The 22776-nt window shown below is 42.5% G+C and overlaps 2 protein-coding genes across 3 annotated transcripts in view; one reads left to right on the forward strand and one right to left on the reverse strand.

Annotated features, from left to right (window-relative positions):
* The window catches only part of TIGAR (TP53 induced glycolysis regulatory phosphatase), a 62361-nt gene that overhangs the window by 9948 nt on the left and 29637 nt on the right, over positions 1 to 22776 (reverse strand). For both annotated transcript variants that reach the window (XR_006020143.1, XR_006020142.1), the window contains one exon: positions 15446 to 15609. The gene's annotated coding sequence lies outside the window, so the exon portion shown is untranslated. The remainder of the gene's footprint in view (positions 1 to 15445; positions 15610 to 22776) is intronic.
* FGF6 (fibroblast growth factor 6) lies at positions 14740 to 18632 on the forward strand. Its single transcript, XM_042051221.1, has 3 exons — positions 14740 to 15152; positions 16069 to 16172; positions 18154 to 18632. Exons 1-3 carry the CDS (start codon positions 14813 to 14815, stop codon positions 18328 to 18330), a joined length of 621 nt encoding a protein of 206 aa, XP_041907155.1. The 5' UTR covers positions 14740 to 14812; the 3' UTR covers positions 18331 to 18632.

Consider the following 22776-nt stretch of genomic DNA (forward strand, 5'->3'; position numbering starts at 1 on the left):
TGTTGAATTCCTCACCTTTATCTGAAAGACATTCAATGTAACTTGTATGAAATCTACAAAAATATATAAGTAATTCTCATCCATAGGTAGTAGGAATGAGAGCTTATGGTAGGAACAGGGTCTTCTGGCTTCTACAAACATTTTCTGAATTTTCTCAGTGACTTTTAAAATAATACAGAGCATGTCAGCTATCTCCTTAGAATAACCAATGGAATTTGTCACAGTGACCACAGAATAAAATGTATTACTGCCTCATTTACTGCTACAAAATGAAAGACTTGAATCAAACATTTACCCTGTTGTATTTTGTAGATCGTGGAAGTGTTTAAAACAAAAATCAAATTACAAGAAAATATACACTTTTGACAATAATTAGCATTTTTAAGTTGTTGGTTTTTTTTTTTTTTACTATGTTTGCTTTTTGCTTTATTTCCAGACTTCACATTGACAAGTTTATCATATGAACAACTTTATAGGAACACTAAAGTGTTCTGGACCCTGTTGTACAGATAAAATTTGCTGTTTGTTCATTATTAACATTTTATGACTAATCAGAAATGCCAGGGAGACAGCTCAAGATGCAACTATGAAATTTCTTGGGACAAACTTGAATCCAGTCAAAAAAAAACCCCAACCAAACCACCCCTGCATCCCAGTGATGGGGGATAAGGGGGACAGTGGGAACTAGTTTTCCCGCATCATGGACAATCTTGGAACTCGGCTGTGGACTCGGGAGCTGGAAGCAGCCCTTTCATGGCCACAGGGAAAGTCCTGTCTGGAACTGGGATTCTTGGGATTACCAGAATCACTGGGCTCACAGCAAAGCAGCTGTGGGGGTGAGGGTTCCAGGTGGTGGGATTTCCAAATCCACAGTTCTTCTGTGTGGGAATCATGGGGATCCTGGCAGAGCTGGCTTTGAATCAGAAACCTCTTCCTATGTACTGCTGAAATTCTACTTTTGGAAATTGGAGAACCTAGAAGTCAATTAAGACCCAAATTATTTTCTGTCTTCATTGTGGTTTTCTAAAATGTTATTTAGCTTAATAAATGTGAAGATTGAAATGCTCTGCTTTGGAGAAGCTGCATAATTGAAAATTCTCACGGAGAACCAAAGGAATATTCACCATTTCATGATGATTATAAAGTCACTGTGTAATTAACAGACTCAGTATTTTTATCAAGTCTTGCATGCTGCAAGAAGCCATGTAAGTGACCCAGCAAACATCTCTTGCTGAATTGTCAAATACTTTCTTTTCCTCTGCCAGCAGCTTCTAAAGAAGAATCATGCAAGTAATGTGACCTAATTTGGTGTTCTAGAAAAGAAGGATGTAAATTCCTCTAGAAGGAGCTGGATTAATCCTGTTACAGCTCATTTTACATTGCTGGCCTTAAACTGAAATCAAACTCTGGTCCCAGAAAAGCAAGTGCTCTAACACTATTCTGTCTGGGAAAGGTGTGGTGGCAGAACTATTCCTTTTTAAAAGTTGTAAGGTTTATCTGTGTGTGAAAAAGGTCTGTGTTACATACTTATATTAGTTTTATATTTTCCTTCAGTCAGTAAATCTACCAACAAGGAACACCAACAATTCTTGAGCAAATATCTTGCTTATACTTCTAGACTCTTTGGTAATAAAAATTACGTCTGGTATGTTTGCCAAAGCATGAAGACTCCATTTAATTTAGTAGCACTTGTGTGAAACTGCCACTAATTTCTAGGAAAATAACTCAGCTTTTTGCCTTTCATTTTTGGAATGTTTGTTTTCCATCCTCAGCAGACTGCATCTAAACTTGTCATCGGAAGAACCAGTTGGTCTTTGATACTGAAATGAACAAACAAGCTCTAGTGATGAGGTTTTGGAAAGTCAAAGTGGAAGGAATGGTATGGGAAGACTATTAATTCTACTTGCTGAAGTGTGACCCTTGTAAATGCTGAATAAGCCTGCCAAAGGGAATCTTTGTCTGGAGGATCCATGACAGAACATTTAATATTCCCCTTTTTCATATCTGTTCTCAAGGAAGTGGTGCTAACAGCAGATTTTTAGCTGTCTGGAGAAAAACAGAATATAGAGATGGGCTGACCTAAGCTGTACTTTCTCTTTGGTCTGTGCCTGACAGCTGTAGAATGCAGGCTGCAGTTTATGGTGTAAAGCCGCCTTAGAAATCCTGTTTTGGTCATGAAAAGCTATTCAAGATTAAGAGGAAAATGACTTAATGGGCATGAGGTTTTCTATTTGTATATGCAGTGCAGATTCCTTGGAAGGGTGACAGCATTCAATGCCTTGAAAATGTCGTGTAAAATTATATGCATGGCTTGAATTGAATAAAAAATTCTTGCCACTGGGAGAGGTGAGGAGCAAATGCTATTGTTTACCTTTTTTAACTTGCTCACGGAGACCACTGTAAACTGCAGGTGCCCTTTACAGAGCCTGAACTGAGGTTATTGCAAGGAAAAAAATGCCAAGAGTCTGGATTTGTCAAGGATATCACTTGGTGCCCTTCGCCTCTTGTCACCAGCTCTACAACCCATGTCTGCTTCTGTGGGAACTGGTGACAAACAGGAGGAGAAGAATGCAGGCAGTTAAACACATGGAGAGAGCTTGTCCTGGCCAGGTGCCTCTACCCTGCTGCAATGCCAGAAATGTCACTGTTAGAAGGTGGCACTGCCCAAACAGGTGGGAGTCCTACCCAAGGTCCTTTCTTCTGCAACAATTCACTCTGGACAGCAAAATCTTAATGATGAAAGAGTTATTTTATAACTTTTCCTGCTGTATGAGAGGTGAATGAAGCCACAGACTGATTATGGAGAAGGGGTATAATGTAAAGGAGGAAATTATCATGGAATAGTTTGGGTTGGAAGGGGCCTTAAAGAACATCCAGTTCCATCTGTCAGGATTGAGATTGCATGTTCTAACCCAGTTCTGGTATTTCTGTGAGCTTAAAAATTGATCAGTTTATTGCATCTGTGCCTCATTTTCCCCTCATTAGAGGAAAGTTTAATTTATGCTTGTGTAGTATTTTGAGCATTAGTCTTTCATGCCTCATTTACTGTTATTTTTTGCCAGTGCTATACCCAAAAATACAGAGCTATTCCCTGGTATTCACACCAGGTCAGCTGTGTAAAGAGATGCCTGTCCTCCTCTTGTATCTTTGCCTCATGGAGCTCTCAGGACAGACCATCAGTGCTGCATAAAAATAAATGTATTACTTCATACTATATACTGGATGTGGTAGAAGTCAGTAGCAACCACAGGACTGTTGTCCTGTGGGACCACAGAATTAGAAGAATAAATTATTATTGTTATGTATAAGGACAAATGTGTAAGTTGAAGGGCTTGACTTTATGATGTAATAGCATTTAAATGCTAAGGTGTAATCTTAGCCCAACATTTAGAAGCAAGTTCTTTTAAAGGTTATTTCTTGGAGGTTAGGCCAGATTCTGGGTAAAGAATGGTGGTTCAAAGTTCTTTCTTTCCATTCACATTTCTGTCAGAATAACCTACAAAAGGAGAAAAGCAATGTTCACCCTTTATAATAAAGGCCCCATAAGAGAAAAGCCATGGAAATGAGTCAATTTAGGATATGAAGTCAGTGTTGCAAGCTCTGCCAAGTGCAGCTTGGAGAAGATGAGAAAGCTTGAGCAAGCAAAACTTCCTCTGGGCATACACTTTCCATGTGACATATTTTTTTAATTGGGAAATGGACTGTGGACTTCAGTATGTGATGCTCAGTTCCAGTCTCATTGGCCAGTTTCTCTGCTCTCAGAACAGACATAGAGCAGTATTTTCAACCAGCTCTGTGCAGGGCTAAGAAAAGGTGAAGAAATGTTCTCTGCTGGAGTAATTATCAATATCCACAGGAAAAAAAAGTCACTGAACAAAGCAAGTTTATTGTGTCATGTTTGTAACACAGACATAGAAATATGAAGTATCTAATATCAAATGCTCTGTGTAACATAGAAAAACCCCTCAAAGTCTGGCAGTGTTAAATCATGCAATCACTCTGCATGGACCAGCACACAATTATGTGCTGTATCTCCCTTCTCAGAGGAGCCATGGTAGGTACTGGAATGTTCCTGATGCCTGTTGCAGTTCACAGCTGCTTCTTAATCTTCACTCCAGCCACTGGGAATGCAGCAAAAAATACCATGATAGAAAAGGCACCAACGTTGAGCAGTCTGTGGCCCGCAGGATGTGATGTTAATTTTGATTGTCTTCCTGGTTTTTATTTTGGCATTCACCTTCTGCTCTGTGTGTTGCTCGTGTCAATTCAATGTCTACCAAGTTTGCTGAGTTACTCCAAAATTACAGAGATGTAACTGAGAGCAGAATTTGGCCTTGTGTGCCCTTCCAAAGGTGCTAAGTTTGAAAAGATACACACAGAGCAACACTGGCTAAATGGCAATTGAAAGGGAATATGAAAACCATCTGTGAATATTTAAAGGATGTAAAGACTAAAGAGGAGGTGGGTTTGGACTGCATGTTCCAATAAGAGTTTCAACTTAACTAACAGGGATAAAACTAACAAAGGAAAAGAGGGAAGATTTAGAAAAGCAGTATTTCTAAAAACTTAGAAATCAGTCTCATAGTGTACAAACATTTCTCTGATAATGGACTGATACTCAGTGTGTGATTTCCAGGATAACAGGAGAATACAGCTATGCCTTTGTGTTATAAAGTACTCTTAAGCTGCCTGGGAGATGGCAAGACGGGGCTTCATGTCTGCCTTTCTGTTTGGTCAGCTGAAATGGATTGATTTCTCCCTCCCTCTGTTCCATCTTTAGGAACCATGTGGATGATCATCTGGGTCCAGACAGATGTGCTTCATCTCCCATTGGCTTAATAAGTTGATTGATTTTAAATCTGCAGAAAGGAGGATCCCACGGAGAAAAACTTTACATTCCTTCAAGAGATACTTTCCATGAAAGACAAAGCCTTGGGGGAAGAAATCCTTCAGTTCAATTAATTCAGGTTTAGATGAGGGGTAAAGAGAATCATATGCTCCAAGGCACGATCAGCTCTTTCCTAATGGGCATTGGCTCATTCTTAACAGTGCCAAATATCATCAGAGCATCTTTGAGATCCAGTGGTTTCAACAGGAATTCAAGGCCCTTGGCCCCCAGGCAGGAACAGACCCTGTACATATCAATTTAGGAGTATCTTGAACTGGGGAGTTACCAGAGTTGAAGCTGGTTTGGTTGTCTCCCAAAAGTCTTATTTTAAGCTCCTTAAACTGAACCATAACAGCTCCTGCCTGGCATAAATTATAATCCTCCGAAATGCTCTGTACTCTCTCATGCAAGTCATTTATAGTGGCTGTTTCAACTCTGTTCCAAAGAGCAGTTTTAAATCCCAGCAGAAATAGCCTGACCCCACAAACAGGGGCTGCTTCCTTCCGCCACTCCTCGTGTGTGCAGCACCCAAGTTATCAGAGTGCTCCATGCCTGTTCCCACAGCGGAAATCCTACCAGCACAGGCCAGCCAAGCCTCCTTTTTTGAGAAATGAATCTCTCTCCCCGCTCACCAACCAAAGATGGAAATTGCAGCGGGTCATTGGCAGGAGCTTGGCCCCAAGCTTGACCAGCTACACAAGAGGATGTGAGTGCTTCTGTTGAGTACTTGTTTGGAAACCGCTGCCTGACCACCAGTTGTTATCTTGGAAGTGTTTTTAGCCATTTTGGGCACTTCTCCCTGCCCATTGGAAGTGGTTCTTTCTTTCAAGCAGTCCATAAATTACGGGCAAGTCATGCAAACTGATGTTGCTACATGCAAAGCGGACACACCACATTTATATCTTACTTCTGCTTGCAGTAGGAAATCTTTTGCTGCAAGAGTATAACAACATTTTCCAGTTTTTCTTCTCCCCATGATTATTTTACAGCAGGTAGGTATTTATGGATGACGACAGTCAGCCCCCTTGCCTGGGTGTGAGACCCAGCAGGTGAGTCAGCACATCCTGATGGCTGAGAAGTGGTGTCCCCCAGGGGTCTGTAATGGGACTAAGTCATTTTTGACGTCATCATCAACGATATGGACAGTGGGATCGATTGCACACTCAGCAGGTTTGCAGATGACACCAAGCTGAGGGTGCAGTGACACATCTGAAGGACAGGATGCCATCCAGAGGGACCTGGACAAGCTCGAGAACTGGCCCAGCCCCAGGGTCACAGCACAGGAAGGACAGGGAGCTGTTGAGCCAGTCCAGAGCAGGGACACCAAGGCAATCAGAAGGATGGAGCAGCTCTGCTCAGGAAAGGCTGAGAGAGCTGGGATTGTTCAGCCTGGAGAAGAGAAGGCTTTGGGGGACCTTTCAGTACTCAAAGGGGCTCTATAAGAGAGATAGGGACAAATTTCTTAGCAGGGCCTGTTGAGACAGGACAAAGGGCAGTGGGTTTAAATTAAAAGAGGGTTGATTGACATTAGATAGAAGGAAGAAATTCTTTGCTGTGAGGGTGGTGAAACACTGGCACAGGTTGCCCAGAGACATGGAGGATGCCCCATTCCTGGAAACATTCAAGGTCAGGCTGGGCAGGGCTCTGAGCAACCTGATCTGTTGAAGATGTCCCTGCTCATTGCAGAGGGGTTGGGCTACATGGCCTTTAAAGGTCACTTCCAGCCCAAATGATTCTATGATTCCATGAAGGCATCAAGAATTTGGAAGGGCATGCTTTGTACAATACATGCTGGAGCCATGTCTTTTTTGTATTTTCTTCTTTTTACTCATGATGCTGTCACAAGTAGCTCTTTAGAGAAGCATTCTGCCCACTAATAACTGGCCTGCTGGATCACCTACTTCTGCATAATCCATCTTAATTTTTACAGTGGGGTCATACATGGCCAGACCTGCCAGACACTTAGAGAAACAAGGGATGGAAAACATAAAGCAGTCAAAGAGAGGGAAGGATGGGCCAAGCTGGGGATGGTGTAAGAGCCTTTAACTTCCTGTTTGTGTCAGGAAGATTTTAATATAAAGTACAGCAACCCAGGACCTATTAATGTGCACTCCTGTGGCCAGTCCTTAAACTGGCTCCTCGAGGTAGAGATTATTGTGCCATGAGCACCATTAATTTTCACAACATTATTTCCATGAGAGGTTATTACACATTAAATTACAACATTCCCAAGCCTCCAGGCTTCTTGTAACAGTAGGAGAAATGGTGGGCTGAAGAAGACAGCTGGGTTTGCACGTGGTCTATGTCAGTTTACTTAAGCAGAACCATTTTACTGCTGCTGGAGGAATGCAGCAAAAGGTCAGTGCTGAAACTCCACTAAAGTAAGCTGAGCACACATTCCATCTGCCAACATATGCTCACTCCTTGCTTGATCAAAAAGGAAATTTCAGAGCTCTGCTGCATGCTTGCCTTGACCCTGCTCCACACCGCCTGTCCAGTGGGCATCAGACAAACCATTCTCTAATCCTGTGTGGAATACGCATTCTGCTGAAAGGATGCTTGGAATAGCTGCACAGCAGCAGCAGCAGCAGCAGCGTAATCCTAAACTGGGCCTGTGCACAGGGAGAAGTGCAGGACAGCATGGAGAGGGATGTCAGAAGTGTTGCATGACTGCATGAAATGTATGGGTTTATTTCCTAGTCCTGTGCACCCATCACAACCTGACCCTGTCTAAATGAGACTCATCTTTGCAACAAACTCAACCTTGTTATTCAGCTCTTGCATTTTCTTCACCTGTCTCCTTCAAATGTTTAATTTTCTGGAGTCTGCCTGATCTGGTCAGTGTCAGAGGAGGAATTCTGTACTAACAACACACACAAGGAGCTGCACCAACTTAACCGGGCTGTTAAAAATTGCAGAAGTGAAGCTCTTGTAGCTACAAGAGCTTTTGGCTGATTTAGAACATGCCCTCATAACATCACTTGATAAAAATAAGACTTGGGCTTTTTAATAGAACAAATTACTTAGGCTTTATATTTAACCACGGTCACTGATAAAGCTATAACTGCTTTTCAGAATATTTTAGGAATCTGATCTTGATCTTCCATATGTTAAAAACCATCACAACAAATACCTTACACTGTGGTTCCTGATGAAGAAATAACAAGGTGGCTGCAGCCTTAAATACAAAATGTTTGCTTTGGGTTCAGATTTGCTACTGTTCAGAGTGACTACTGGAAATTATCATTTCAAGGCAAGGAAGGAGACAGCCTTGAACCAGAGAAACTCACAAACCTGCATGATTTTTGTACTGATGTTCTAGTTACTCACAGTCAGCTCTTCAACAGATCACAGACTCCAGCAAGAAAAATGGCCCCAATATTGAGGTCTCCTCAATGCACTGAAAGCAGAGGATATTTTGACACAGAGAGATGGGCTCTTTTCTGAAAATAAGACTTGCAGGCTTTAGAAATATTATGCAATGACCATTGTAATCAACCAGATTAAAACTGGATTTACTCACAATGTCTTTGGGCTCTGCCTTGGGGAGAATATTCAGGTCCATTTAAGTGTATTGTATAGTCATGGATTATGAGGAAAACATCTAAAATCATACACAGATAAAAACATGAGTGTTTAAAAGATGAGGCTAAAGAATGAGGTCTTTGCTGGCAGACACCCAATCCATTCTTTTGATATTGTATGTTACTTTTGTATTTTACTATGTGCAATGACCACACAGAACAAAATCACAATGAACAATCATTTGGAGAGGTGGAAACAACATGCTGCATGAATGTGGCTGGCATTTGAGGAAGGATCCATCACTACCCCCAGATTAGTTTATTTTCCTGGACTCCAGAAGTCTGCAGTTGGCAACAATAAATTGTATGAAAAGCTGATACAATGAAGGTAGGGCTGGCATCCAGCTGGACCCTGAAAAGCTGAAATAACGGGTTGACAGGTCTCTTGTGCAGCCTGGCATTAAGAAATGCAGAGCCTTGACCCTGGGAATACATTATTCCTGGCAATAGTCCAGGCTGGGCACTGACTGATTGGGAAGCAGCTTTGCTTTGAGAAGAGGCTGGGGATCATGGTGCAGAGAGCTGAACCCAAATTCATAGTTGTGGTGAGGCAGGACAGCCACAGACTGGGCTGCATTAGACCAAAGGTGGCCAGGAGCTCAAGAGGTGAGAGAAGGGATTATTTCCCATCACTCAGCAGCTTCTGAAGGATCAAGGGACTGCTCAGCTGTTTGGAGCATTTTTGACCGAAGGGAAAAAACTTCTGTTTGCCTTGGAAGGATGGCTTTTGAACAAGGTCCTGGATATCATCAGGGAAGTAATTCTGTCATCCTTCTGTGGAGAATTCGGAACACTGTGTCATAAATGCCTCCCTTCTTCAAGCACAGAAGATGCCAACAGGGTGCAACCCTAACAGCTCTCTGCAGGAACTGTGAAGGTCTCGTAGAATGAACAGAGTGCAGTGGGAATGGGAAGAGGGTTGCAGAAGAAGAAAGGAGGAGATGTCAAAAACGGGATCCTTTCTATGGAAATTAGACAACAAATCACAACTGCTGTCAAAGATGAATTACAAGTTTTAGACCTTCAAGTGTTGCCTGACATACAGGAAAAAAAAACACTGGAAAAACCCAGGAAAAAGTTCAGATGACAGCACAAAAGGTTTCAGAATTCTCCTTTGAAGTATGAGGGAGGATCCAGACCAATGGATGAAGAATTGACATGCAAAAGAAAGTCCTCAACTGAGCTAATGGTGCACAACACAAGGAAGACACAGTTACCTGGCAAATGACAGAAATTGCCTTTAACCTTCATTAGTGGATTACATCATTTAATCTAATCAATTAATAGTTCTATGGTCAGGAATCACACAGAGGTCAGCTGGGCCATTGGACAGAATCTCATCACCAACAACAATAAAAACAAGGGGGTTTTTTGCTTTCCTACTCAAAATGTTATTTAAATGTGGCATTTAGCATCCCTGTTCCTGCAGTGTCCCTGTTCCTCCTGTAATGAGAAAACTGTGCATGAAACAAACTTAAACCAAATTAAACATGTCCCTTGTCATTCATCTCTTCTAATAAATAGCACCAAGCAGATCCCTGTGGGGGTGGTGGCTGTCACTTCTGTTTTCTTCAGCTTGGCCTTTTACCCTTGGACTGCCTGTCCCTGTGGAGTGGGAACAGCTGAGGAGGTGATGAGAGAAGCAATGTGGGCTGGTGGGCACAGGACCAGGTGGGAAGCCACAGGTTCGCTGTGGAGTCACCACTCTGTTTTCTTTCAGTCATTCCCATTTCTGTGGGACATGGAGAGGGAGACCTGGCCAGCTCAGCAGACAAAGATGGGCATATTTGACTGTCTCTGTGCTTGACGTACCCTCTGCAGAGAATGAGTTCAGCATGAATAAGCAGTAAACCAAGATCTTTTTCCAAGCAAGCTAGCATCCACCTAGTCCTAAATCCTCCAAAGTTTCCTGTGGGAGTAGATTCTTTTTCCCACTTCCCTCCAAAAAGAAAATAGCAGGAAGCTGTTCTGTGATTTGTGCTTGCCTGCAAGAAATTGGCTTGTGAAATCTCAGTGAGAGATTTCCCTGTAGAGAAATGGGAAGATAATTATTTGAGATGACACTAAGCTGTTAAATTTACACACTCTCCTGCCCCGGTGTGTCTGAGTGGCCTAACCAGGACCTCTGTGTGTGTGACAAAATGGAGGTTCCCTGTTAATATCTTGGCTTCCTCATGACTGGTGATGACAAATCATGTTTGAGCAGGTCCTGTACATGCTTTAGGAGTCAGCAGCTGCAATGAGGGGATAGTTTTGGGTCAAAAATTTGCTTGATTCTGCTTCCAAGAGCTCATCAGCTGCCAAGGCTCTTAGGCAAGGTTGCTGTCTCTTGTCCTGTTTATTCATTTTGGGGATTGGTGTGACAACAAATCTGCCTCTCTGTTGGATAATGGGAACAGAAATAACAAATACAGTGTGCTATAACCCTTTTTGTCATCCTCCTATTAGCAGAGCTCAGGTCTTCTGCTGATTAATCTTCTCTTCTGTGGCCCTATCCAAATTAGCCCTGATGCCAACAACACCCTCCTCAGTGTTACCAGTTCTGCAGTTTTTGTGGGGTTCTTGGGTGTTGATACAGCCCTGCAACCCTTGCTCTATTATATTTTTCTGCTGCTTTCAGATTGTGATTCATATTTCATTCATAACAGTTGTGGTGTCTGTGTTACAAATCTCTCCATGCTGGGCAGCAAACCCTATTAACCTAAAGATGATCAGATGGGGCTCCATGGTCATACCTGGGCTTACAGATTTTTATGCAATTTGTCCAGAGTTTGCAACACCTGCCCTGCCACAACAGGCAGATTTATCACCTGGAAATCTCCCTTCTCCACTGTCCACCACCAGCCTGGGTCTTCACAGGCAAGGTGAGCAATTTTAGTCCATCCTTCTGTGTTTGAATGAGGGATTGCTCTTTCCAGGCCTTAAAATAGGGAGAGACTTTTAACAGATTTGAAAATGTAACTTAGGACCCTAAGTCATCACACATTTTTTGAAAGATGTGCTCTGCATCCATATCATGTTACTGCTCAGCTGCAGGACTTTTCTTAGACTATCTGAAAGTGGATCTGAACTGCTGTGCTCCAAAGAGGGGTTATTTTAATATTGCGCTGAAATACTGACAATGAAAACTTGTTGCTTTAGTTCGGCGGTGAGCACTGTCATCCCAGGTCTTAAGAGTTCAAGTAAGCAGAGTTTGACTGCTGATGCAAATTTTTACCATTTTGGAGTTCACTGGGTTTATTTTACTGCAAATGCTATTGGTGTCTCCCTTCCAAATTTCACTGGGCACATGAAGCCAGGACAACATGCTACCTGAAAATCAGAAGGTTACATTGTGTTTTCTAGAAACAGTCACTTCATGGGCCAAGAGGACAAGTTTAAGCAGAATGAGACATCTTTTAGAGCAAACAAGGCTTGCCTAATTGAATCAGAAGCTCCAGAATTTACATGGCAGTTCAGATGTTAATAAACAAAACTCAGAAACCTGCTGGCCACACATTCAGCTGGAGAATGGTTAAAGACTCTTTTCAGCTCTGATGCAGAACTGCTGAGCAGTACAAGACTGCAGAATGCACTTCATCTCCCAGCTGCACACATTTGGTCTGGGGCCAGACACCAGGACTCCTGGTCTTACAAGGACCTGGTGTCCCAGTGAAATCACAGGTTTTAGCTATTTGATTTGGTTTACAGATCAGGCAAGGAAAGTTCTGATTTTTTGCAAGCAAGTAATCTGTGCACCCTTTCCATACTGAATGCTGTCAGATCGACTTGCTCAACAGGAAACTGCCGGAGCAATGCTGTCCCCTGGGTCACAAAGGCTCTCAGCAGTCACTTTCCAGCTGGGCTGACTAAAAGACAAAGCAATGCATCCCATAGACTTGTCTGAAATTATCTTGTTTGTTTGTTTGTTTGTTTTGGTCTGACCATTTGGTTTTTGTTCTAGGATCAATGGATGAGACACAGTGCATCCCACAAAGTGTTCCTTTAATATGTGCCATCAGGACAGCTTGTGAGAAATCTGCAGTGGCAGATGTGCCAGCAAAAGTTAGAGGAGCTCATTTAGCCCATAGCTTGTCTTTGCTCTGAGAAAACTGATAAATGAGACATAAAGATGGAAGGGTGATTAAAGCTGAGGATGGAAATCCAGCTCTGCACCCATTACGCTCATAAAGTTCTCTAGGGGGATAAATAAAGAAATAAAGAATAAAGAAAATAAAGAAAATATTACAATGCATGTTTTTACAGACAGTCATGGCTCTGAGATCAGGCAGTGTTACTAGGAGTCATGTGCATTGGGAATGGGCTGGTTTCAGACTGCAGCATAAGAAAAACTGGGAAATCATTGCTCCATGCTTGTAACAGGGACTCTGGGCTTTGCTTCCCACTGATGCTGGCCTCTCATGAAGACTGCAGCTATGATAAGAGGGTGTAAAATACTAGCATTATTCCTTCCTAAAAGTTATATATTGCTTTGCATCGATGAAAAATCATCAAATGAAGTAGAACACAGGAGAGAAAAGGATCTGAGGGTTTTCTTTGTCAGCTTTTAAAAGATATCCTTCCTTCAGCCATCACCCCAAGCCTGCCAGAGTTCAGGCAGTGTTTGGACAAGGCTCTCAGGCACAGGGTGGGACTGTTGGGGTGTCCTGTGCAGAGCCAGGGGTTGGACTTGCATGATCCTAGTGGATCCATTCTAGCTCAGGTTATTCTGTGATTCTGTGATAGTCCAAGTTCAGCTTCAGCAAAGGCACAGAGACCTTGAAATGTCACCTGTCACAAGCCAGGGCCTAGATCTGTGGTTCCCAATTATTTTATAGCTGAGCCTGTCTCCTGAGAGCAATCAATATTCACATACATCACTGACTCTGACTGCTCACCTGCCTCAGGGCTGCCAGGGGCTCCCCTTCACCACAAGGGGCTTGTACTGGGGAGTCTGCAGTGTCCCAAGCCTCGTATTACACCTCTGCTAACATGAAACTGTCACACTGGGTATGCTCAGTTTAATTATGCTTCCAGGTAGTCTCCTCATTAGCAGGCTTCTCAAATGACACAGGCAAGGCCTGTGCTATGAGAAGCTGACAGACATACTGGCAAAAGTATTTGTATAAATCTCAGCTGTTTTCGTCTGATTTATATCTTGATAAGTTCTGTGAAACTAATTGAGATAAAAGTCTAATCTGTCTGGCTCCAAAGGAGCTGAAACAGCATCAGTGGAAAATGAGGGGAAACAATTAAGACAGTCTGAACAAACGGAAGGGGAGGCAAATGAAGATGGTCATAAGTTATAAAAATAGTGAGTATTTAGGCTTGAGAAAAGGAGACAATGAAACACTGGGAAGCTGTGGCCATCTCACTTTTTCCTCATCTTTAACACATTACGTAAGTCCTTCTCTTGCTCCTACAAATACCTCAGTGCCTGCAGGAGGCATGCACCCTCCCCGAGAAAATGTGATCATTTGGGAGTCACCTCAGTGAAAAACACGAAGGCCTAATGTTTGCAGCTATGAGTCACTGCAAGATCAATGCTCCAGCCTGTGTGCCCGGCTCAGCAGAATTCCCGCTGGGATAAAACCAGCAGGAGCTGGGGCTTCTGTCCCTGCAGCATGGCTTACCTCTCCTTTAGCCAGCCAGGAACACTCCCTGCAGAGGTACAGACAGAGGTTAGCGCGTGGGTCACTCAGTAAGAGGTCCCTTGGCTTTGCAGGGTGTGCACAAAAAGAGCTGTGGCCACCTCAAGCCAATTGTCCCTGAGTCTCAAGGTGCCCCGACAAGCACCCGCCGATCGTGCCACCAAGGAAGTGGCTACAAACCTCTCATTGCTCGCTGATGAGGTCCAGAACTGTTTTTACACCTTCTTCTCTAAATAAGGAAGCTGCCTGTGAGGCTTCTGATTCCCCAACCAATTTGACTCCTTTGCTTACCACAGCCAATGAAATCCCACTCCTGCCTCCAGTCTTGGGTGACAGCACTCCAACCTCAGCAGGCAGGGAGGACAGCAGGTTTGTGTTACAGCCCTGGCAGCCTTACCTTGGGCAGGCTGTTGATGTCAGAGTGATGATGTGGGCAGGGACAGCCCCTGCACTATAAAGATGGCTCAATCAAATATAACGGAGGCTGCCCAGTGGGAAGCAGGATCTACAAACCATGGTCCCCACCAGTTGGAGTCCTGCTGGCCTGTCTCTGCTCCCAACCCAACTGCTATCGGGCTTTAGTTTCAGGTCAGCAAGCTCTATTTGCTTTCCAAAAATAAGCCTCTGCCACCATGCTGAAGGGAGAAAAACAAGAAGGGCGGTATTTTTAGGGCCATTAATTCTGACCACGTGCCCAGGAGGTGAACCGGATGGCCACGGCACAAAGACTTCTCATCACTATGTCCTGCGACGCCAGCGCTCACCGGACGTTGCCTGCGTTCCTTTTCCTGGGTTTGCTAGCCGGGATTGCTGCCACACACCCAGTTGTAAGCAGAACTAATGGCACATTGCTGGAGAGAGGATGGCAATCTCTGCTGTCCAGGTCCATGGCTGGGATGTCAGGGGAGAAGGCAGATGTGAACTGGGAGAGTGACTATTTGCTAGGAATCAAGAGGCAGCGGAGGCTTTACTGCAACGTGGGCATCGGGTTTCACCTTCAAATCCTCCCAGACGGAAGGATAAGCGGAGTTCACAATGAAAACCAATACAGTGAGTTGCATCCAGAAATGAAATAGAATAGATGTCACTTAATTGCTGTGAACTCGAGTAACTACCCTTCATAGAGTGCAAATGTTATGACTTGATATTATTAATCTGTGCTACATCTGTTGCCTTTTAAAGTCTCTGGGATCAATAAACATGAGAACCCTTCGGGCTGAAACGTGGCACAAAATGCTTAGACAAATTTAGATAGAATTTATTTTTACCTGCTTTGCTGCGCAGATGAGAAAAGACAAACTGGGTTGAAAACGAACTCTCTGCTGCATTTTCTTGCTCCTCACCTTTCATTTGCCTTTTGAATCCAGGAGGTTTTTGCTGAGTCCAGAGTGCCAAAGCATGACTTTTGAATCCCAGCTGACCAGTATTTTTGGGACACTCAGTGTGTCCCATGGAAGGGGTTTGCTGGTCCTGGTTTGCTCATTCTTGTGGGTGCTGTTCTGTTACCCTAAGAATTAAGGAAAGCATTAGTCACATGGATTTGAATTTCCTGTAGGGGGCAGTTGCTAAAATCTTTTGCAGCTAAGATATCATGTGGGACTTCAAAATGCAAGCCACACTTCTTTACGGCTCAGTAAAAAACCTTTTGTAAGTACAGCGTATTACAAAAAAAAAAAATTCTTACTGAAAAGGTCCAGAGTTTGACAGATCAAAAGAGTTTGATAGAGAAAAAGGCTTATACAGAATGTGATTACAATTCTAGAATAATTATTTTAAAATCCTGTGGCATGTAGGAAAACCCAAGATCTTCTCTGTGTATATTTATTTTGCTGTGCAAGGGACATAATTCTCATAAAGAATATGTGACAAGTTTGTTAGGGTTTTAAAAAAAATAATTATATCTGAATTGCTTTCCATTAGCTCTAGATTCTGTGATAACACTTCTATTAAACTTCATGTTTTTCAGGTCTCTTTGAAATATCCACTGTAGAAAGAGGTGTTGTAAGTCTGCTTGGTGTGAAAAGTGCTCTCTTCATCGCAATGAACAGCAAGGGGAGGTTGTATGGGACGGTAAGTACAAGTGCAAGTAACTTTTCAGTTTAAACAAAAAAGTTTTGAAGTGGTTTGTTTTGGTTTAATGTTTTGCTTTGTTTGTTTGGGTTTAGTTTGTTTTGGTTTTGTTTGTTTCAGTTTTTTCCTTATGGAAATCTCTGATTACAAGCAGAGAAAATAGCCCTCACGTTACAGGGAGCCTGCCCAGCCTGCTGTCATCAGTGCTATTTAATACAACGAGCAGCGTGGCTGTTACAGGGCTGGGATTTTAAAGCTTTCCCATAAGACTGTACAGGGAACATCTTAGGAAAATGAATATATTCTGCAAATAGTACAGATTAATTAGATGGCTTCTTCTAAGGTCACAGGGCTGCAAACACGTTGTAACAAAGTTGAGCCCGGTTGATTCCATCCTGCATTGCATTGTGTGTAGGAGAGGTGCAATTATAGCTATTTCCAACAGCTACCCTTAGTAAAATAATGACCACATGCTCCCTCCTACCAAAAACAACCACACCATCAAGAATAAATAGGAAGTCTACCCTACAAGGTCAACATATGTGGCTAGGGTTATTTTAATGATCAGTTTTGTGAGATCACTTGCAAAGGGTGAGAAAATAATAATAACTATTAACAATGGTATGCAAATCATACTGAAACACTATCATCCTCATCTAGATGATTTGCTATCTAAATGCAGTTTAACCTCCGAGATGTGAGCAACACATCTCCAGTCTCAACATCCAGCAGAAAAAGTGCTTGTTAGGAGGTGCATTTGAAAGAGGCTGGCTCTGGGCAATAGGCAAAATCAGCCCATCTCAAAATAATGGATGGCACTGGTCGTATCCATTTCTTTGGTCAAGGAACAGCAGAGTCCTTTCCTTGGGAACAGCTGTAATTTCAACAAAGCATTGCAGTTGTTTAAAATAATGCCAAGTGTTGTCAGGGATCCTGTGGCCATTACTAACCTGACTAATTCCTTCTCACACACATAATGACAGTGGGACACTTTAAGGTCCCATTTCAGGAATATTCTTTCAATCACAAGTGATCACAAGCACCTAAAAAGTGCCACAAGCTCAACTGCTTTACTTAGCTGGGTCTTCCTAAAGAAATGCGGAGTCTGGCTTCAGAAACCCACTTGATTTTTTCCCCCACTTTCAATACAGTTTTTTTAATCTTCAAAGACACTTACACAGGCTGTAAGAGATGTGCATTTTCCCTTGTACAATACAATGCCTTAAGGTAAAATCTTACAGGCTTTAGGTGGTGTTATCACACAGATGCCCAAATAGAACTGCTTTGGTGACATCTCATGTGCCAGACATTCGAAGTCAGAGAATTATTCTGCTTTCTCTTTTAATTTCCTCTGCATTTGTCTCCTGCTTGTCCTTGCAACTCGTCTCCCAGATAACTCCCTCTCCTTAGATTTTCATGTTTTGACATGGAGAAAATCTAAAACTATTTTCCCAGCTTAGATCCATCTGCACAGTTAAATATCCCTAATGGTTTAAGAAAGAAAAGATTTATTGCTAATCAAATCTCTTATTCAAGCAAGCAGATCTCCCTGGACACTGCTGTTTGGAAAAGCTCTGAAGGTTTTGACAGCCAGCGTAGCATTCTTTTATAAATGACAGAACTTCTGACAGAGGGAGGTCTTAAATAAAGCTGTTGTTTGGGCAAGAGGGCATGATGCTGACAGAAATTTTTACTTGCAAATAAAATGAAGAAATGCATGATTTATAATGAATTAACTCGATCTGCCACAGGAAATGCACAGTCCATTATCTGGACAGGTGGCATCTGAGTTCATCTGACACCAAATTAGCACTGAGGAGGGAGATTTATTGTTGGCTGCAGTGGCTGCGGCACCACCTGTCACACACTGCAACGAGTCCTGGTGTAAAAATGCGAGGAAGAAAAATGACCAGGGCGGAACTGGTGGAATATTGATTGTACCTGATTTGTACCCCCTCCCCCTCCCCTTGCTGTTCCTTAGGCTGTTTTCCAAGATGAATGCAAATTCAAGGAAACCTTGCTGCCCAATAACTACAACGCGTACGAATCCAACATTCACCGCGGTGCTTACATAGCCCTGAGCAAACACGGTAGGGTGAAGAGAGGGAACAAGGTCTCTCCTGCCATGACAGTGACCCACTTCTTACCAAGAATATGAGCACCAGCAAAACAGAAGATTAAATCCCAGGACAAACTGTTTCATTTTGCACGTGGGGAATAACCTCCCAGGTAAAGTATTTATACTGGTCATTGAAAAAAAAAAGAAATCTCTATATGTATGTGTATATTTGGATAAAAATATTTGTACTAGATTCATCATATACATACATATGATATGTACATACATAGCATATGTCATATGATGCTGCTTCTCTTCTACTCTGTACAAATTTTACATGGCTGTGTGCCTCCTTTGGTGCTATACAGAGAAAAATGCAAGCTGGAGTGCAAAGGAAGTTTTAGGAAGATGCGGAATGGCTGTGGGCAACCATCTAATCAATCACAGGTTATTTACTAAATGTTATTTACCTCAGATAATAACCTCTTGTAGTGAGCTGTTTACATATCATGGGCCAAATCAACAGATGATTTTGCTTCACCAGAGCTTCAGGCAGTTCACTCCATCTGAATACCTGCCTGCACCCCTCCTCTACAGACTGTGTCCTGTCCTGTAAAGTCCTCAACCCATTTTGATCATTAAGGTACCAATTCCACAACTGCTCCTACACAAGCAAACCATCTATTCCCAGAGTCCCTCTGTATCTGAAGGGATTCTCCTGGGTCTCCTCACATGGACTGGTTGGCAAAATGAAGACCTACAATCAATTTCCTGTGGGAAGGGCCACAGGATAAATCACAGACGGGTCCCAAATGCAAAACTTATTTGGAGCTGAGGATTTTGAATGGCATTTTGTGAGCTTAGTTTAGACTTACCTCAAATATAGATGTGTACATCTTTAATATTAATATTTGTATATATATAGACATGGGATGTGTGAGTGTGCATCTATGTAATTACATACTTTTAATGAATCAATCATCCCAGTCTCCTGATGCCCAGGTGCCTTTATATTTGTATACATATAAAAGAAAAGAAATCTTTAAAGGCACTCTATTTCATTTAGGCTGAAAGTTGTTAACCTCTAAGAACTAGAAGTGGTCTGTGGAATGCATTTTATAAAACGTAAGAAATTCATGGAAACTTCCAGCAAAGGGTTATTTTAGAAAACTCTGTGTTGAATTTTCACTGTCTTAAGTATATTTGGTTCTTCTCTATCATACCTCCCTGAGAAAGAAGGAGGCTACACAAGCGTACCTTCCCATGTTGGGACAGAGGAATTCGTGCCATAATTCCAATTTCTGTCACTTGCAAAGCATCAGTTTCAAAGACAACACAGCAAGCTGTATAAAACACTCTTCAAAGCTCTCCTAGAAGCTGTACAAATGGCATATAACCTTGCCTTGCTATTTTGACAACCCTTTTCCAGATCGCCAATGAAGCTGCATTCTCTGTGCCTTTGAAAGAGTATTTTAAGAGGCCCTAAGTCAATAGTCACTATAAATGTCAGTTACCAGAAGCCTTGGGATTCCTGCATTGGTGGCGTGCTCCTAAATTTGAAACTAGATTCAATGCAATGTCAGAGCATGAGCATTTTCAGCATAGATGGACCATGCTGCTGCAGAAGTGAATATCTGAGTGCAAGATTATCTCCCATGTCCAGCCAAAATGGGGCTATGTCCAGCCTTGACATGCCATTCTATTTGCAGGGGCTGTCTATTCATGATGAATTTGAGCCTTCTGACATGCATGAGAGACACTGTCAGGGCCAGATCCTCAGCTGGAATAAATCAGCCCAGGAAAACTATTCAGTTTATAGCTCTCCTAGTTTATAGAAGATTTGGCCCAAAGAACATACCCACAAGGATGTACCCACAGCCACCATTCCTGAGAAACTGTCAAGGCAATTGTTTTGTGAACAAGATACAGTTTTCCAGCATCTCTAGTGTGACTTATACTTGAATTTATCTGGCTCAAATATAAGTGATGATCACAGTGTAAATGAAGAGAAAAAAAAGAGTGGAATGCTGCTCACAGTACAGGAACAGGATGCTTTGGAGGATGCTTTGGAAGGAAAGGAGTTCAAAGGAATTTCTCTTCGTTTTCTGGTCTTGCAGTGTTTCAGAGAGAAGCCAAGTTGACACACTTTGTTCACCCACAACGTGTGCAGCACTTTGCTTTGGAAAAATGTGCATTTGAAGTGAAAAATCAGGATGTTTTGAGTGGGGAGAGTGTGGGTCAAAGAAAAGTTTGGAGGGTATCAGGCAATACATTGACCTAGAGTCCCCAGAGGTACAGAGAGCTGTGCTAAAATACATTAGCTGGCAACCTGTATCCTGGTGTTCTATTACTAATTGTCTTTGAAACTAAGTTTGAAGAAGTATGGAGGAGTCCATGGATGTAGAAGGAAACAGAGTTTGAATGCTGGCACACAAGTTTGTTTCTGATCACAGCTTAAACCACCATCCTTAAGACAGGATAAAGTCTGTTCCCTCTTAAACCAGGGCAGCCTAGAGAAAGTGATTGTTGCCAGGACTGGTAAGCAATGGGACAGCTGGCACAAAAGGTGGGAATCAGACTCACTGGCTCCATTTTGCACACACTGGTCAAGCAAGGACAACCCATAGACCAGGTCACAAGAAGTCAGGACAAGAGGAAACGGCCTCAAGCTGTGCCAGGGGAGGTTCAGGCTGGACATCAGGAAGAACTTCTTCACTGAATGGGTGGTCAGGCATTGGAACAGGCTGCCCAGAGAGGTGGTGGAGTCACCATCCCTGGAAGTGTTCTGGAATGTGCCTCTGGTCTGGTTGACAAGGTGGGGATGTCTCAAAAGTTGGACTTGATGATATTGGAGGTGTTTTCCAACCTCAATCATTCTGTGATTCTCTAAATCTGTTTAGATGCAGCCTGGTAGGCTGAGATTGCTCTTATGAACTGCAGACCCTTTTGGATGCAGTTTTGGTGGGCATTTGGAAAGCCCCATCAGTCGCTCTGCTGAGTTCCTCTTTGCATCACTGCTTTTTTCCTCATTACACCTCAGTGCCAGCCAGATCAACATAGAAATCACAGCTGAAATCAAATAAGGATATGTGACTACATACAGAAAATGCACAAAGTAAAGGGATTTCCCAAACCAGGGCCAAATTAGGAACTTCAAAACATATCTCAGTGTGCTTTAACAGGGGGTCATGCCACGGGCTATGAGCTCTGAAAGCATTGCTGTGAATGCTCCACACCAGCCTGTCATACCCACATTTTGCACATGGGATTCTCCTGTGGAGTTGATGCCTCTTTTCAAGGTTTCTCCTTCCTCAGGTAAACCCCATAACAATCTAAGACTTAATCCACCCCTGTTAGAAAGCAGACTTGGCTGGAACTGAATCATGTTCTTAAATAAATGTATTTTTCCCAAACATGCAGAGACATAGACACACACAATGGAAAAGCAGAGTAATATTTGTATACCTCACTAACTATTTCAATTCCAAGATTTTATTTTGCACAGTAAAATAGTGCCAAAGTTCTCAGATTGCTTTCTTTTTTCACTAAAATATACCTCATGTTCTGACTCAATATGGACTCACAATTGAGACTGTAAATTTGCAAGAAACACAAAACTGTCCAATCAATTGTTTGTGAAATTGCTTCTATTTTTATATGTATGTGCTGCGCACAATAGTTTAACATATTCATAAAATAAAATTTTATACATTTTTGGTAGTGTTTTGACTCTAAATCCCTCTCAACATTTATTTTTTTCCTTGGTTCAGAAAGGCTGTGTTAACTCATCCTCCAAACCAAGTTTTTATTCACCTCTAGAACCAGAGTTATGTATTGGTACACTTCAAATTGTTGTAGACTTTTGTGTTATCCAGATTTCTTGCCTGGGAAGTGTCCAGGTGTCCTGGGAGGCATGGGCGCTTCCCATACTCCCTTCCCACTCCGTGCTCTCAGCCTGAGTGATGAAAAATCTCCCAGGAATTTTGGGGACAAGAGACAGAGACAAGCCCCACACCTCTATGAAGAATAGGAAACATTTTGCTGAGTTTACCTCATTTTCTGTTTCCTCCCAGGTAATTTGAAACTTAATAATGTCTCTGTTTCCATGGAGATATTTAGATGGGAAAGGACTGTTAGAGAGCTTGAATCCAACCTCTTAGATGAGTGCAGGACCAACTTCAGGACCAACTTCAAAGCTAGGGGAAGCTTTATCAGGAAGAATCCCATCTACCCATCTCCTGCAACAGCCCCTGCAACAGCTTCATGATTCATTAAGCTCTAGTTGAAACTCTGGATAGCAACTCAAAGGGGATCAAACAATGACAGATGTCTCAAAAGGGTCACTAGAGCAGCCCATGCTTTGCTGGAAGAGTCTTAAGAGGGTTTAGCATCTTCTGTAGGGTCTTGACACAAGACACATTTGTCCTGTGCATTGACAGAAAGCATCCCTCCTGCTGGAGCTAACCCTTACCAACACAAATGGCTGCAGAAATTATCTGAAGGATTCAGTACCATGAAGGGAGAGGAAAAGAAAGGAAAAAAGAA

The sequence above is a fragment of the Corvus kubaryi genome, unplaced genomic scaffold (assembly GCF_017639235.1).
Source record: "Corvus kubaryi isolate FWS band 111438036 unplaced genomic scaffold, C.kubaryi_AGA036_p1.0 74, whole genome shotgun sequence".
In the NCBI taxonomy this organism is placed as follows: domain Eukaryota; kingdom Metazoa; phylum Chordata; class Aves; order Passeriformes; family Corvidae; genus Corvus; species Corvus kubaryi.

What these genes read in the sequence shown, in the direction of transcription:
- FGF6 (XM_042051221.1), top strand. Translation starts at nt 14,813, where the DNA reads ATGGCCACGGCACAAAGACTTCTCATCACTATGTCCTGCGACGCCAGC. An exon ending in TCACAATGAAAACCAATACA is followed by an intron (nt 15,153 to 16,068) that starts GTGAGTTGCATC and finishes CATGTTTTTCAG; the next exon opens with GTCTCTTTGAAATATCCACT. An exon ending in AGGGGAGGTTGTATGGGACG is followed by an intron (nt 16,173 to 18,153) that starts GTAAGTACAAGT and finishes GCTGTTCCTTAG; the next exon opens with GCTGTTTTCCAAGATGAATG.